Source organism: Diceros bicornis, chromosome 12 (genome assembly GCF_020826845.1).
Source record: "Diceros bicornis minor isolate mBicDic1 chromosome 12, mDicBic1.mat.cur, whole genome shotgun sequence".
NCBI classification, from domain to species: Eukaryota; Metazoa; Chordata; class Mammalia; order Perissodactyla; family Rhinocerotidae; genus Diceros; species Diceros bicornis.
Genome location: NC_080751.1, coordinates 50,516,517 through 50,534,926, shown reverse-complemented (window position 1 = coordinate 50,534,926; position 18,410 = coordinate 50,516,517). Strand labels below are relative to the sequence as shown.

At 36.3% G+C, this 18,410-nt stretch overlaps 1 protein-coding gene across 5 annotated transcripts in view; it reads left to right on the top strand.

Moving 5' to 3' along the window:
* The window catches only part of TTC27 (tetratricopeptide repeat domain 27), a 171,396-nt gene that overhangs the window by 90,825 nt on the left and 62,161 nt on the right, over window positions 1–18,410 (top strand). For all 5 annotated transcript variants that reach the window (XM_058551476.1, XM_058551480.1, XM_058551478.1 and 2 more), the window contains exons 11-12: window positions 2,629–2,724; window positions 6,233–6,355. In XM_058551476.1, coding sequence (XP_058407459.1) covers window positions 2,629–2,724; window positions 6,233–6,355 — 219 coding nt within the window. The remainder of the gene's footprint in view (window positions 1–2,628; window positions 2,725–6,232; window positions 6,356–18,410) is intronic.

The following is an 18,410-nucleotide window of genomic DNA, read 5'->3' as shown; positions in this document are numbered from 1 at the left end:
ATTGAGGCTTCATCTTCATTCAGTCACATTCTCCTAGCACTTAACGTCCTACCATTGTCTTCCAGACTATTTGGGTACTTGGTTTGCCCCTAATGAATGTGCATAATACTTGTGTTCAGCTAATGGTGCCTAAAACTAATCAACAAACATTCTCAAATGCTTAAAATAAAACAAAATACTGTTGATAAAGCCATATACTCAGAGAATGTTGGAAGTGCAAAGATCATTTAGAAAATCGTTTCACAAGTGAGTTGCCATTGTGGTTAAACAACTTGCTTGTTGGAGATAAACCAGAATCCAGGTCGCTTCATTTACTAGCACTGTTTTTTTCTGTAAAGGACTCTGGTTTATTTGTATATAATGGAATTTTTAATATGCCTGTCAAGGACTCCGGTTGTTTGAATGTAATGGAATTATTTTAGAATGAGTTGCTAGAAATAATCCTGCTCTGAAAAATCTAGAGATGTACTGTAAATATGTCCCTGTATTTGTAATGAATTAGCAAATAAAAAAGAGTACTTTGAATCCAGTAGAGGAAATAGGCAAATAACAGTACACCATCACCGCTTTCCTTTGTTTGTTAATTTAATGTTCTTAGTTTTATTGGTAGATAAGTCTTATTTAGGTGGTTGTCATGCTTAAAGTAAGAAGAAGTATATTCTGTGCAGGAGTGAAAATAGGTTAAAATTCTGTTTTTAGTGTTTATCATACACATGGCCTAATCAAGTTCTTATGAAGTGTGGCTGTACTTGTACAGGGGCTTATTCATGGTATCCAGCTCAAATAAGTGTTGGTTCTCTGCTCTCTCCTGAGGTCTTTGCCATTTTGGAGAGTATCTGAGAGTATTAGAGATGCTTAGATACTCTGAGATCATCTAAGAGTATCTGAAATATATAATAAATCTGTTTATTTTTTAAATTTTATTTTATTTTTTTCTGAAGAAGATTGGCCCTAAGCTAACATCTGTTGCCAATCTTCCTCTTTTTGCTGAGGAAGATTAGCCCTGAGCTAACGTCTGTGCCCATCTTCCTCTATTTCGTATACAGGATGCCACCAGAGCATGGCTTAATGAGCAGTGCGTAGGTCCGCGCCTGGGGTCCGAACCAGCAAACCTTGGACTGCCGAAGTGGAGCGTGTGAACTTAACAACTATGCCACTGGGCCGGCCCATAAATCTATTTATGAATAAATTGAGAATTATTTACTGAGCGCTTAATATCTTTTAGCTAGATGCAGTAACTACAGCAAACAACGAGTTTTGTTTGAAAATAAAATGTTTTGCATATAATTAGGACTTCATAAAAGTAAGTGTTGTGGTGGTGTTTTTGGCTTTTTTATTATTATTAAATAAGAATTAGTTATTTTTTTCTTTCCAAAGAAGGGAAAAAAAATTGATAAAAAGAAAAATTTGTTCCCCTGCTGATGAAGTAATTCACTGAACCTTTTATTTATATATTGTAACCATATGTATTCAGCCAGAAGTTTTTCTTTTCTTCTCTCTCTTAACTAACTAGCTTTGGGCAGAAACATGCAACATCTTTGCTGTTAAGTTTCTCTGAAGTAAGGCCAGAAAGCTTTAAAAATATTTTGACCGAGATGGTTTAGGAGTCTGGTTATGTCTCAGTTTGTTCTGAGTGACTTGATTGAATAACTTCTTGGATTGTTTAGTGATGTAATGAGTGTTTTCTCATTGTACAGGGTATTCTTAGGCTACAAATTTATCTCCCACCTAGTATAATATAGAGAACCCCCACTTGAGGAGCAGTTTCCCTGCTCAGAAACTGGTCTCCTTGCCTTGGGCTTTTACTGGGATATGTTAGATTCTTGTTCTTTTCTTTCTTCCGAGAAAGTTTGGACTTGTTACCTCTTACTTTCTTTGAAATTTTCAATTTTAAAAATTAATTTTGTAACAACTTTAAGCAATTTCAAACTTACAGAAAAGTTGCAAGTACAGTACTGAAGTATTGGAAAGTAAGTTGCCAGTATGGTGCTTCAGCATCCTCAAATCCAAGGGTATTCTCCTATGTAACCACGATATGTGCGTTCACATCCGAAAATTAACATTCACGTATTGTTACCATCTAATCCTCACAAGACAGGCCTGTGAAAACTAGTTAACTGAAAACTAGTCAACTGGCAAAAATAATAGAAAAAGAAAATTTAAGTACTGTGTTATACAAAAAAGGTTGATTAAAGTTTTTTCAACATAAAGAAATTAGAGGAAAAATTCACAATTTTGTCACCTTATCAAAGTGACTTGTGTTCTTTATTGTTTATATGTACATTTGTATAACTTTTACAATAAGAATCTTGTTTACATTAAAAAGTTATTACAGGGGCCGGCCTGGTGGCGTAGTGGTTAAGTTTGTGCGCTCTGCTTTGGTGGCCCGGGGTTCACAGGTTTGGATCCTGGGCACGGACCAACTTACCGCTTGTTAAGCCATGCTGTGTCAGTGTCCCATATAGAGTAGAGGAAGATGGGCATGGATGTTAGCCCAGGGCCAATCTTCCTCAGCAAACAGGAGGATTGGCAATAGATATTAACTCAGGGCTAATCTCTCTCACCAAAAAAAAAAAAAAAAAAAAGTTATTACACATATAGATTCTGATTATGATATATGCTCTTAAGGCTCTTGCAGATCAATTTGAAGATAAAACCACGTCTGTACTGGAACGTCTGAAGATTTTCTATTGCTGTCAAGTACCACCTCACTGGGCCATTCAGGTATTTTTGTTGTTGTTTGTCATTGCCTATGGAAATTACTTTGCATTTGAAAGATAAATGCATTAGAAAAGAATGATTTTTAATTTATGTTTGTGTTTTCAAATATTTCAGTGAAAAGAATAAAAGTATCTAGCTGGGGATTAACAGTTACTTCAAATTGCTATTTTGATTAAAGTGATATTAGACTTGCAAAACATTTTTGAAGGAATTTAAAACTAGATTAAATGGAAACCTTGAAATTAATAGGAGCACCACAAAAGCTTTCATTTTCAAAATAACTTTTTATATTTAAAGGCCCTTTAAGAACTTTCTGCCAAAGAATGAACCTTTTAACCAAGTTGTTTACAGATAGTAAATGAAAACAATTATTTGATACTCTATACTGTGAGAAACTGTTAACTACCCTCCTCTTTCTGAGGCTATGAACATACCTAGTGCAGCTCCAAAAGCCCCATGTTGGGGTGGAGATCCTAGCCCCCCCACCATGGTTCTTGTGTGTTATAGGTGTGGTTCCCCTATTTTGTCTAATTTTTAGCACTGAAGGCAACTTAGATACCTAGTCCAATTTCTTAATTTTACAGAGAAGAAAATTGAGGCCCAGTGCAATTAACTGCACTTTTCCAGTGTTGATCACATAGCTGTTCATAAACTAAATCTCTAATTTCCCGACTTTAATCTAGTTTACCTCTTTCCTTATCTCTTCATTGGGTTGTAATTATACCAGCTAATAACCAACTTTTACTGCACACTTGTATAAAGCATGGATTTTGTTCTGCATTTCATGCATGTTATCTTATTTTAATCCAACAATTTTGTGAAATATCCCCATTTTACAGATGGAGAAGCTGTGACACAGAGAGGTTAAGCAAAGTCAAATGGTGCCAGCCAGAAATTTCTAGATGATTTAGTAACTATTGTCATTTTAACTAGCTTCCTGCCCTCTTTCTCTTGTGGATTATGCACGTACATAGTGAATTAGAGTTATAAATCCCAACCCACCATTCAATGACTCAGAATCCTCATTAAAGATTTTTTAGAGTAGGTTATATTCTTAAGTACTGGGTAAACTAGGGGGTTTATTACACGTCGGAATTCACTTTATCCGTTGAAGGAGTCTCAATAAAACATAGGCAAATAAAAAGCTTTGTTATATCATCTCAAAAGGAGTAGCTTCTTCATCAAGAAGTGTTAACAACTGGAATTTTTTGGCATGTTTTTGACCCTGATCTGTGAAATTTGTTAAGTGCTTTGTACTATGTGGTTTGTGGTGGATAAGCATCTCAGACTCTTGAGCTATTATTATGACAAAACATATGTCTGTTGAGGGTGTAGCTCTTAATCTGTTTCTGAACAGAAGCATTAGGACAATTAAATACTGTTCAAATAGAATTTAGGCTAAATGCTTATTTTATCTGCTTAGGAATCTGGATTTCAGGATCTTTAGGCAGTTAGATAAGCATTCTCTTTCATTAAGAAATTAAATCATTTTTTTCTTGCATTTTAGAGAGTAACCATATCTTTATTATTTTTAAAGATCAAGAAATAACAGCAAAGTTTATTGTAAAAAGAGAATTAGTCTTTTACTCTGCCAATAACTAGCCGTATCAGCTTGGATGCCATAACTTTCTTCATCTGTTAAATGAAAAGATTAAACTACTTACTGCATGAGCCTAAGATTCATTCCAGCTCCCACATGCTATGTTCAGTTTTTGAAATTTTCCAATATATATTCTAAAATAGCCAAATTCTCCTGTATTTCGTGGGATATGAAATATTGGACCATCTCCCTTATTTATTTTGATAATATATTAGCTTATAATTTTCAGGTATATTGCATTTTACTTTCTAATTTTGTCATTCCTGGATTTCCGTATCCATTAGCTTCTTAACTCTTAAATATATATTGAATTTTTGAAAAAGTGGTAAAAGTGTATTTAAGAGAAAACAGCACAGTTCTCACTAGTATGGTTTCTTATCTTATTCAAGGTATTCACCTACTTTTTTAATCTTTCTAATATTTTTTCCATTCCTACAGGATGGACCACTTATAGATCATAATATATTTAATTTTGAATATGTTTAACCTTCACTGATCTTACCACAATTTGTCTTTTTTTATTTGCCAAGTACTGGGAGATTAGGGAGCTAAGTTTTTTCGAATTTGCTTAAAATAAATCTAAGTAGACTTGAGTGAGAAAGAGCCAGAGATGCCCTCATGAATAAAGTACACGAGTACTAATACATAGATTTTATGTCATTTATATTGACTGCTTACAGTTTTAATTAATTATTTGAGTTCAATTTCCTTTTATTTTTTTTCTAGTTTGAGATATAATTGACATATAACATTGCATGGTTTAAGGTGTACAAATAATGATTTGATATATGTATATATTGTGAAATGATTGCCACAATAATTAGTTCACATCTATCACCTCACATAGTTACAAATTTCTTTTTCTTGAGATGTGAACTTTTATGATCTACTATCATAGCAACTTTCAAATATACAATATGGTATTGTTAACTATAGTCACTATGCTGTAGATTAGATCCCTACAACTTATTTGTACCTTTTGACCACCTTCACTCATTTCTCCCATCCCCTGCCTCTGGCAACTACCAATTTCTTCTCTGTTTCTATGAGCTCAATTTTTTTTAGAATCCACATATAAATGAGATTGTACAGTATTTGTATTTCTCTGTCTGACTTATTTCACTTAGCGTAGTGCCCTGAAGGTCCATCCCTGTTCTCACAAATGGCAGGATTTCCCTCTTTTTTTAATGGCTGAATAGTATTCTATTGTGTATATGTATATACCACATTTTCTTTATCTGTTCATCCGTAGATGGACACTTAGATTGCTTCCAGGTCTTGGCTATCATCAATACTGCTGCAATGAACATGAGGATGCAGATATCTCTTTGAGATAGTCATTTCGTTTACTTTGGATAGGTACCCAGAAGTAGAATTGCTGGTTCATATGGTAGTTCTATTTTTAATGTTTTTAGGAATCTCCATAATGGCTGCACCAATTTACATTTCCACCACCAGTACACAAGGGTTCCCTTTTCTCTACCTCCTTGCCAACACTTGTTATGTCTTGTCTTTTTGATGATATCCATACCAACTAGAGTTTTAAAAATTGATTTATTGGATCTCAGCTTTACAAATCAGAGATTGTCGTATATAGAATCTCTAGGTAAGAAATAAATATTGATTTTGCTTTTTAAGTTCTTTTGAATTCTTAGAAAAAATTGATATATTGAGTATTTTGAACAGTTTCTATGACGTTTTTTAATTCCTCACCCCCGTAAAGAAGCTTGCTAAAGGAAAAGTAAGTATTGAATCATTGCAAATTCCTAATTAGTAGAGGTTAGATTGTAGAAATTATGTATTTATTACAATAAGCAGACACTTAAAACGGCAGATTGGATATATCTGCTGTGAAACAGGAATCTGTCTTTCAATAAGGAAATGTTCATTATTTTAACTTGATTTTTCTAGCGCCAACTTGCAAGTTTACTCTTTGAGTTGGGATGTACCAGTTCAGCCCTTCAGATATTTGAGAAGCTAGAAATGTGGGAAGATGTTGTCATTTGTTATGAAAGAGCCGGGCAGCATGGGAAGGTATGTAATAGTAAAATTCTATGTACTGGTGAGAGCCTTCCATCTTTGAGCGTCTTCTCACTTGTTTTGTTTTTTTAAGCCCACTTTTGCCAACAGTTCACTTATATTCCTTTTTTCCCCGGAAATCTTTTTAATGTTTTCTCTGATTTCTGTTGGGACAGATTATTTTGTGTGTATCCATGTGTATGTATATATAAAAGAGAAAAGCAGGCCAAAATTGGTATGATATTTGATGTTTAAGAATGAATAATGAAAGCTTTAAATACACTGCATTTTGATCTCTTTCTTTTACTGACTCTTGTCCTGTAGGACAACTTCAACGTGAAATATACGGAATTATTTTAAGCATTGCTGGGTTGCCTGATGATCCGAGACTGTGGGCCTAAAGGGAGGTTACCTAGGAGAGAGAGCAGCTGGCTCCGCCTGTAGAAGAAAATCCAAAGGGTGTGACGACCCCCCTTGGGGCAGACTTGTCAAGTGTGTAATGCACATTTAATTCCGCCCTTAAATTGGGTCAAGAGGGAAAATGTTGCAATATTTGCATCTGTTGTTAATCTATTGTTTTTTCCCCTCATAAACGAACAGAATTTTAAAAAGAATAAGGGGCTCTGCATTGTGAGTAGCTTTTAAAACTGACACATTGAAGTCATATGTTAATTTTGGATTAAAATTGTAAATGACTAAATTTCTATCATAGTATACAAGCAGAGTAAAACCCATCAATTGGATCATTTATATCCACAGTCAACCTTTTGCCATCACCCTGAAAAAGAGAAATAGTGGAACAAGAACATGTGTGTTTGTGTCTTAAATACCTTCCCAAGTATGTCTATTTTAGGCTAATAGTAAAAGCTACAGTCCTTTCTCTAATCACTAATGGCAGTGAAGGTCTTTGAATTGTATTGGCTTATGGAGAAACCAGCATGGAAATAAAATTTTACTGTAGAAGATTATAGAATTGTAGTATGTCATCCTGGGAAAGAGCTCCATAATCATCTGTTCCAGTTTCCTCCTTTTCCAAATAAGGAAAGGAGTCTGTAATGATTTGCCTCAGGTCATAAAGCTAGTTATTGATTATTAGTTTGAGCGGCGCATGGCTTAGTGGTTAAAAGCATAGCCTCTAGACCCAAGCTGCCTGGATTCAAATGCTAGTCTTGCTGCATGCTAGCTTTGTGATATTGGGCAAGTTACTCGATACCCTCACCTCCCATGCTCAGTTTCCTCATCTAGAGGCACATAGTCTACCTACCTTACAGGTTTGCGTGACAATAATGTATGTAAAGTACATAGAATGATGCTTTCCTCATAGTGCTGCATGAGTGTTTGCTGCTATTACTGCTGCAATTCTAAAGCATTTTTTTTTTTACATTTTAACATCTCTGAATTTGGAACGTATCCAGCACTCGATGGCGTCTTCCAATTGCTGTCAGTCAAGTGGCCCTCTGGCCAGGTTGTCATTTCCCGTGCTTGTGCAAGCTTAGTTGTAGCTATATTTAGTGTCATCGTTTCAATTGAGTTATGTACACCGTGTCAGCACTACATATGTTGGATTTAATTGCCGTTTAAAATATCTTCAAAAAGATTCCGTTATGTTTTGGCATTGAAACAAAAAGTTGGTGAACATGCAGAAAAGGACAGGAACAAAGTAGAGAGATGTAGACTTGGTATGAGTGAAGTAAACACTTGCTGTTGGAGACATCATCACAATTCCATTTACTTTTCTTTAAAAGCAACAACTAAGTGCTTTATAGGAGGCAAGAAAGGAAAATACTCTGAAGCAGATGAAACAGTGTTTCGTATTGAGATGTGTAAAAAAAGGTTGCCACTTAAAATGTCAAACAATGTATTGAAAGCAGGAGAAATTGCCAATTTTTTCTGAGTAGACTTAAAAAATATCAAAGCAATGAGAGGCTGACGTGATTCGTTCAAGGCGTTAGGTCATAATTTAATTGAAAGCATTTTTTCTTTATTAGTTGAGTTAGTCTTATGATTGGTCGCATCTCAAATTTGATGAAATATAGTCTTAAGTACCTTCAGGGACTTATTCTTAGTGCCCATTGTCTGGCACTAAAGTATGCTCAGGTGTTTGTTTAACAAAGGAATGAATGGATGATTAACAAAGGAATGAATGGATGAATGAGTATCTTGACTCCCAGTCTGATGTAGTTGCATCACTGCATCATTCTTCACTTTGCTAATCTTTTATGTTGGTCAGTAAATAAATAAATAACTGTATATAAATTATGGTAGTTTTTGAAATGGTGATTTTTGTAATGATTAAGTGAATCACAAATACCCAAAGCACGTTTTGAAATAATAAATTTATTTAATTTTTAGAAAGTATGGAAAGTAGACTTTCTCTGATTGCAGAAGAAAAAATACAATGAATCCACCTCTTTCCAGAGAGTAGATTTGAGTATGTCCCGCAAAGTCATTGTGGCATTATTATTTTTCACATTATAAATTTGCACATGACCTTGTAAGGTATGTCTTATAATAATGTTACTGCACAAAATTGGAGTTCTCTGCCCATTGCGCATAAACAAACCAATTAATTACGACATCAGTCTTTGGGGAAAAAGATCAACTTTATTCTGCGAGATCGATCTGCAGGGAGAACAGGGAACGTGTGCCCTCAGATCTGTCTCCCCAATTCACGATTTGGGGTGAAATTTAAAAGGTTAGGGAGAACAGGCTGGCATGCAGAAATGCTGGCAGGACAGGTTTTGATTGGTGAGCTTCAAGCATTTATGGTAAGGTTTTAAACGTTTATGACAAGGTTCTAAACTTTTATGATAGGGTTCTAAACATTTTCGATGAGGTGGGGAACGAATTTGAACACCAGATCTTCCTGAATGAGGGACCCCTCACTTCTAATAAGAGTCCAGCTTTCAAGTTTGGTCATGTCCTAGCCCTTGGGTTCCATGGGAAGAAGGATCTTGGGCTGTGGTCCTTTCAGGTCATGATTTCTTCTTTTGTGCACGCCCTGGCCATGTGACTTTGCAGATTTTCTGAAAGGCAGTTCTTAATCACTCTGTTGATAAGAGATGGGGTCAGTTGAACTGGTCCTGGAGGGCCCACAGTTACAATAATGATAAATTCCCATATTTCTAATTACCCTAGAAAATGTATGTATTTTAATTTTTAGTCGGGAGTTGCAGCCAAACGTCCCTCAAAATCTTGATTTTAAAGGTTGATTTTAACATTTTATTTGCCACATAAAAGACTTTCCTTACCTGTTTTTCTTATGCTATATTTGCAGATGAGTTTAATCATAGACCCTAAAAGGTTTTACTTCAAGTTGGAAGCAAGTGTTTTATTTCTAACACAGCTGAGATTCTTTTAGTATTTGGTCATGTGCCAGTAGTTGTCACCACATTTTGATTTAACTAGAGGTTTGTCAAATTTTAATCCTTGCATTTAGTGCCTAATGGCATAATTTATTTTTAAAAGGCAAATTCTGAAAAGTATCTAATTCTAATTATTGTGTTCTGGTGCTCATGTTTGCACTCTGCTATTGTAGAGCGTCAGACTTTCTAATTTAGAAACTACCTATACAAATTCTCATTATTTAATGACCATTGGCAAAACAGGTAAAATTAATTTTGCTTGACCTTGGGGTCAGAACTGGTTCTCATCTCTTAGCATTTAATTTTTTAAAGCTATCTGGCACATTATAGCAGTTTCCGCAAGCTTATTCTTATAACAGAACACTTATAGCAGTTTCCCCAAGCCTATTCTTATAACAAAATTCTTATTTTGTTGGGCAAATTTAGTCTCTAAATGAAAGACAAAGACTGAGCTGGCATAAGCCACTGTAGCGGGTGGGGGTGAAGGGAATGGAGAGATAAGGCTTGGGACCTCTTTTGTTTTCTCTTGTTTCTAGGAAACAAGGTTTACCTGAGATTATGTAGCCTTATCTTTTATTATGCTACGTTTGCAGATCATTGCAGTCATTGGTTTTTAAAAAGTTTTCCTTTAAGTTGCCAGGAAATGTTTTATTTCTAAAATAGCTGGGATTCTTTTAGTGTTTGGTTTGGTTTTTTTTCTTCTAAGATAGTTTCTTTATATGATTTGAAAGATTTCTCACATGTTCTTTTCCCACACTACAGCCAGCGTGATCTTTCTAAAGACAAATCTGATCATGTCATTCCCGCTCTTTAGTGACTTCACTTTGTCTCCAGGATTCAGTCAGAGCTCTGTAGCATGGATGGTTTATAGACCACTTCATGATCTGACTCCTGCTTGCGTTGCTAACTGCCTAGTCCCCCTACGCTTTTATCTTGGCGTCATCCCCCTTTGTGCTCACTCCTTCAGGTTGTGTCCAAAGTTCCAGCAGGATTAAACTACATGTAATTTCTTGATTTGCAGCATTGTTTCACCTCAGGACCTTTGTTCATGCTATTGTCTGTTTAGAACTTGTCTTCCTTCAGCTAACTCCTGCTTGTTCTTCAGATTTCTCCTTGATGATTACTTTCTACAGTGACTCTCCCTGATACCTCCTTCCCTGATTTTATGATGTTCTCCTGTGTTGGGTGCTCCAGTGGCACCCAACACTACTCTAATATTCCATTTGCTGGCTTATCTCACCTACTAAACTGTAAGCTGTTTAAGAATAAGATTTATGTCTATGTTATTTACAGCTGTCTCCCCAACACCTAGCACAGGCCTGGCACATAGTAAGTACTCAAGAATATTTGCTAAATGAATGACTAGTAGCTATTCACTATGAGTAGTTATTGCATTGAAGCAAATCTCTGAGTAAATACTCCTTATGGACTTTACATGTTGGGAAAATACCTCTCCAACTCCTGCTGTATATTTTCTGTCCAAAAACAAATTATGAGATCTCCCCCCTCCCATTTTAACCTTTTAGCTTTAGGAATAGAAATAGGAGCCTTCAAGAATTTTTATTCTTGCTCAGTAGATGTTAAAGTCTCTGTGAGCATGCTATTATTCTGTAATGCAATATTTGAGTGCTTCTTATGTAGTACATTCTTTATATCATTATTTTGTCATTGTCATATAACTTTCGTAACAACCTACAAAATATGAATTGTTTTTACCACTTTACTGAGTAGCCTTAGTAAGTGGCAGAATTTGGAATCCAAGCTCAGACCTTCCTTTCCTCTAAAACCCTCACTCCTTTCCCCACACCTGCCTCCCATCAGGATTATCGTTAATCTCTTAAAAAGTACATATTCGACTTATAAATTAAAACCTGTTGTGCTCACCTGAATGAGAAAAATAAGCAAAATACCTGAAAATACTCTATATCTTGGGAGTGTAAATAGGAGATGATCAGCAAATTGGATAACTAGGCCTGTTTTTAATTATTCAGTTTTATCTTGGACCTGGAGTATTTACGTTGGCAAGTACCCTTTGAAAAACTAAGCCAGAGCATGGTGTTGTCACACACATAAATGTAAAAAGCAATTAGTGAACAATTGGCTCAGTGAGAGAGTGAATAGGACTAGGCACCACCACACAGAAGAAGTCTAACTGGGAGTGACCGACTGGGTGGGATGAAGTGTTTTGCACTTTTCACCTCTCAGTTGCTGCTCATAGAACAAAGAATTTAGACTAGAAGTGAACTGCCTTTCTGCTAGAATTGCCCTTGGCAGCCGGAAGAGTAGAAGGTAGATTGGTGCTGTCTTAGCTCTGCCTTGTCTTCCTTATTCACTGTGTCAAGGACTGTAGAGCAGCTTTCCAGTGGTCAGTCTCCCTGGAACTTGTCTTTCTTGTCCTTCCTGCTTTGAGAACCAGCCTCTGCAAGAGTGAAAATCAGAATCCATTTTATTCTCTGCTCCAGGGGAGAAGACTGAATTAGACTATGCCCAAAGTTGTTTGAGTTACATACATACATACACACACATTATTTTATTTTATTTTATTATTTATTTATTTATTTTCCCCCCAAAGCCCCAGTAGATAATTGTATGTCATAGCTGCACATCCTTCTAGTTGCTGTATGTGGGACGCGGCCTCAGCATGGCCGGAGGAGCGGTGCGTCGGTGCGCGCCTGGGATCCAAACCCGGGCCGCCAGCAGCGGAGCGCGCGCACTTAACCGCTAAGCCACGGGGGCTGGCCCAACACACACATTATTTTAAACCTAAAGCTATTGTCAGGTAGCCAAATAGGACTAATAGTGTGACCTTAAATTCTTAGCCTGCCATTTTTCCATCCTCTTGGAGCAAACCTCTAGCTGTTAAGCCTAATTCTGTCATATTTGTGGTCCTCAAAGACACTTGTTACAGTTAGTACCATCTCTGGGTCTAGAGCTCGCTTTTTCCCCCTTTGTTCTTTGCCAGGAGAGCTTCCTGTAGTTGTTGGTTTGCCAGTTCCCCGCCCCTGTAGACTGACCTGACACAATGTCAGATGAGGGCCACTCTTATCACACATTAGAATTTTTAATTCCTTCCACTAATTCACAAAATCGAGGCACAAATCACAGCCAAGAAGGGCAGTTTGTTTTGATAATTCCTCTGACTCAAGTATGAATAATTTTCCTGAACTGTTTTATTTCCCTTTTCACCAGAGACTGAACCTAACTTTTACCCATATTCTTTATTCAAAACTCAGGGCCTTGTCCCTAACAGGGTGCTTCCGGGAATCCTAGTGGTGCTTAGGGTGGGGTCTTATCTCCCTCAAACCTCAAATTTTCCATATAACAACTTATAGAAAAATATACCATTAGGGGGCCAGCCTGGTGGCATAGTGGTTAAGTTCGTGTGCTCCACTTCGGTGGCCCAGGGTTCTCAGATTCGAATCCTAGGTGCAGAGCTACACACCACTCATCAAGCCGTGCTGTGGTGGTGTCCCATGTACAAAATAGAGGAAGATGGGCACAGATGTTAGCTCAGGGCCAATCTTCCTCACCAACAAAAAAAAGAAAAATATACCACCATAAATGTAAATGAGTCCCAATATGGTATATTTTTCAGTGTATTAACCCCTTTGCTTGCATATATCTGAAGTTCTCAGTTACCTCTCAACACTGGACCATTTGATCAAAAGGTACATCACCAGGGTAGGGAACTCCTCAGATACTCAGAATCTCCTTTCAGGCCATCAGTTTTGCTCTTTGGTGTTTTTAGTCCTAACAAGAGTCATTTCCTAGGTGTGCTCACTTGAGTCAGACTAGCCTGTGAAATTCAGATTCTGCCATATGACCTCTAGTTTACTAGAAATAAATTGTTGTTAAAACTGTCCTAATTAGTCATACGCAATATTGATGTCAGCCAGAGCATGTCTCCCTTTGTTCCTAATGGGAAGAATCTTTTATGTCTCTATTTAGAGTCTGAAGACCCTTAGAAAAAACCAGTAGATCTTTGTGACTTTAGTGTTAGTTTTAGTTGAATTCATCCAACATTTGTAGAGTACCTACTGTGTGCTGGGCAATGGTACTCCCAAGATGAATAAGAAACAAAATTTACCTCCAAAGAGCTTATAGTCTGATAGTACAGATACATATGAGCAGAATATTTTAGTATGATATGACAGATGCTAAGGTGGAAGTGTATACAGATTCCAAATTCTATTTGGCCATCATATTTACACCTAAATATTTCTCCCTCTGCTATTCTTCTCTAAAGCAATAGTCCACTCAGTTTGTATCTAGTACAAACTCTTTCTCTGAGATCCCTAGACCTACTCCTGTGACTCTACACACTTTCATAAAAAACTGATATTTGGTTGAAGTTAGCCTTATGTGGAAAAATTTAGCTTTAACCTTGTAATATCAGTAGTTTTTTCTCTTTGACCTCACTTCCTGCAGTCCTGTTGGCTCAGTTGATGACAGTAATTAACTACTTAACAGTTGATGACAGTAATTCTTCTATCTTTGGAGAAACCATACATAGTTGACCAGTGTGATTATTTATAGAAAATTTTAATGTTCCTGGAAGCTGTTTCAAGTTCTCTTCCTTCTTCCTACTAGTGAAACCTTAAGCATCTTATTTTCCAATCTGGTTTTCCAGTGGAGGGAGTTGAGAAAGAACACAAACATTGGTTCAGGACTTACTGTGTGCCTGACAAAATGCTAGGTACATTTCACATGTAATTCTTGTAGGTAAGGTACAAATGAAGAACAAACTCTCAAAATATTAGTTAACTTGCTCATGGTCAGACATTTAGTAACTAGTAGAACTGGCATTTGAACTGCCTTTCTGACTAAAGGCACCTGTATCCTCGCAGATCTGCTTATAGTTGGAAGTCTGTAGAATGGATTATGCAACACAATTTTCTAGGGACGTGTTAGGACTCTTTTGGTTGTAAGAGAATATACTAGCTTAGGCAAAAAAAAGGGAATTTATTGGTTCATTCAACTGAAAATTCTAGTAGACCTGTTACGATAGCTATATCCAGGGGCTGAGATGGTGTCATCATGACTTTGTAGCTCTCTCTATAAGGCAGACAAGATGACCACAGGAGGCCCAAGTTTAGTAATCTCTGTGGAAAGATACAGTCAATTCTATGGCTCTAATAGAAAGGTTCTTCGGAAGACCAAAGTCATGTGCCCTCGCCTTTGGTAGGCCCTCCCTGTATCACATGAAATGGGTTCCCACCAGGGAAGAGGAGTTTTGTTATCAGAGGATCAGGGAAGGGATGCTGAGCAACTGATGTCCACTATAGGATGGGAGTTTAATGGTCTAAATCTGCAGTTGCAATAGGTGTTTTGTTTGGTTTACACAGTGTTGTGAGAAACATTATAGTAAATATTTTCAGGTGATTTCGTCTAGAAATCTAGATTTCTTGGCTTCTCTTAAAGAATCAAATGATGTGGAAACACTGGGCCAAATTCCCACATTGTTGTACTAACTGGCTGGAGTTGAGCAGTGGTTCCTTCCTTTGTGTGTTCACTCACTAGCCTACTTCATTCATTCTCAGTAACTGGCAAGAGTCTGTGCATTTGAGTGTGTGACCCTTGCTCTAAACCGTGCAGGTTTCTCTGGTAAAGTAAGTACAGTGTTATTCCAGCCGTAATTGTAGGTTCTGCTTAAATCTTGGCTGACTTAATTTTATACTGAGATTCACTATGTGTAGTCACTGCCACAAAATTGTATTAAGAATAATAATTAGTTGCGTACAAAGACAAAACAGATTGTTAAACAGCCTATATATGTAAGATATGTTAAACAGCCTATATATGTAAGATATGTATATATGTGTGGGTAGGGGAATAGTCTTTGGGGTTTGCAACTGACAAGATTCTTGCAAGTTGATTGCAGGTTTATGCAGCCAGTTGCCCGTTTTAAGTATGCCTTTTCGTGTTTGGAAATGTATTTTTATCCTATTTAATAGATGTTTAGATGACAAATTTCATATACCCTCTAAGAATGTACATTTATATTTTCGTGTAGGGAAGTAGCAACCCATAGCCAGAAATACCAAAACTTTTGCATTCTCTGAAGATTTCTGGCCACCCACATTTTGATATTGCAAAAGTAATATTACAAGCCCTTGTGCATTGGGCACATCTTTTTTAGTTCTTTATTTGGTAATAAATTATGTGAATTGAGTGGGTAAGTGGGGGAGGGAGGAGAAAATAGACGATTTTGGAGAGAGTGAAGAAGACTGAGAAATGCAATGTGACTAATTGAAGAAAAGAAATATATTGCCTCCAAGCATTGCCCTGGGGAACGATAATTCTGTTGGCAGGATGAAGAGGTGTAAGATCTCAAGGAGAAAGAATTGATTTATCTAACAAAAAAATGTGGGATAGGAATTTGAGGAAAGAAGAAGCCAGTTCAGACCGAGCAGGGTCACTGCTCTAGTGTTTCTCACCTTTTGGAAACTGCCCCGTTTTGGGCCCCCAGACCCATCTAACAGTGGATAAAATACCCAGAATTGGTATTGTTTGGTAACAAGAAGTTGCTTACCACCCACTCTCTGTGTTCCTCATTCTTACAAGAGTTGGGGTAGATATGACTTGCTGGAGGAAGTATTTGAAATCCTGAATGCCTTAGCATTTCCAAATGTGAAGGTTTTCCTGATTACTATTTAAACTTTCACTTCTATATTTTGTCTTCTTTGCAAAGGTTGCAAACACTAGGGCTGTGTTATATGTCTTTGGACTCTGGTGAATCTTCATGGCCTATAATAATTAGAAGTAGCATAAATATTTGTAGAATGGTAGTTTTTGATCATGCAGGTGTTTTAAGGGTATGATTTGATGTTCTGAGTCTTGGATCCTATTTTTAGTGGGAAGTGTGGAGTATAGTATTCACTTATAGTCCTTTTTATTTCTGTAAAGTTGGTAGTAGTTTCTCCTCTTTCGTTTCTGATTTTAGTAATTTGAGTCCAAAGAACCAACTTTTGGTTTATTTTCTCTTTTGCTTTTCTGTTCTCTATTTTATTTATTTACACCTTAATCATTATTATTTCCTTCCTTCTGCTTCTTTAGGTTTGGTTTACTCTTCTTTGTCTAGTTTCTTATGGTGGGAGATTAGATGATTGATTTGAGATCTTTTTTCTTTTTCATTATAGGCATTTATAGCTATAAATTTGCCTCTCAGCACTGCTTTCAGTGCATCCCATAGTTTTGGTATATTATGTTTTTGTTTTCATTTATCTCAAAATGTTTTTAATTTCCCTGTGATTTCTTTTTTGACCTATTGGTTATTTAGGAGTGTGTTGTTCGATTTCCACGTATTTGTGAATTTCCCAAATTTCTTTGTGTTATTGATTTCTAATTTCATCCCTTTGGGATCGGAGAACATACTTTGTATGACTTCAGTCGTTTCAAATTTATTGAGACTTGTTTTACAGCCTGACATATAGTGTATCTTGGAGAATGTTCTGTGTGCACCTGAGAATGTGTATTCTGCTGTTGTGGGGTGGGTGGAGTGTTCTTTAGATGTCTTTTAGGTCTAGTTGGTTTATAGCATTGTTCAAGTCTTCTATTTCTGTCATCTGTATAGTTGTTCTATCCATTATTAAAAGTTGGATATTGAAGTCTCCAAATTTTATTGTTAAATTGTGTATTTCTCCCTTCAAATCTGTCAGTTTTTGCTTCGTATAATGTGGGCTCTGTTGTTAGGTGAATATATACTTATAATTATTATATCTTCTTGATGGAGTGAACTTTTATCATTAAAATATGCCCTTCTTTGTTCTATTAGCAATTTTTGTCTTAAGATGTATTTTGTCTGATATTAGTATAGTCACTCCAGCTCTCTTGGTTACTGTTTATGTAATGTATCTTCTCCATTTTTTCTTTTTTTTTTTACTTTGAACCTGTGTGTCTGACTCTAAAGTGTGTCTCTTTTAGACAGCATTTAGTTGGATCATTTTTTTTGTCCTTTCTGCCAATCTCTGCCTTTGATTGGAGTGTTTAATCTCTTTGCATTTAATTTAATTACTGATAATGTAGGATATTTGTTGGTCATTTTATTTGTTTTCTATATGTCTTATGTTTTTTTTTTTTCGTTTCCCTGTTAACTGCCTTCTTTTTGACTAAATGGATATTTCCTAGGGTACCATTTAATTCCTTTGTCATTTCTTTTACTGTTTTTTTTAAGTTACTTTCTTAGTCATTGTACTAAGGATTATTTAAAATAGCAGATTTTAAGTGTCTATTAAGTCCATCATCTAGGCATCCTCAGGGATGGTTTCTATTGATTGCTTTTTTTTCCCATATAACGGCCATACTTTCTTGTTTCTTTGCATATTTTTGTAATTTTTTGTTGAAAATTGGACATTTTAAATAATATAATGTTGCATCTCTGGAAATCAGATTGTTGTTGCTGTTTGTGTTGTTTTTTGTTTGTTTATTGCTATTTCTTGACTAATTCTGTAAAATCTATGTTCATTGTCCTGTGTAGCCACTGAAGTCTCAGATTGATTAGCTTAATGGTCAGCTAATGACTAGACAGAAAATTCCTTAAATGCTGAAATGAACAAGTCTCCCAGTCTTTGCTGATGGGCTCTGTGTGTGTGTTGGGGTATGCTTTCAGCACTCAGCCAGGCAGTTGACAACTTTGCCTTAGCTTTCACTAACTGTTTGTGCAAAGCCCTGAAGGTCACTCTGAGGTGAGAGCTTAGGGCTTTCTC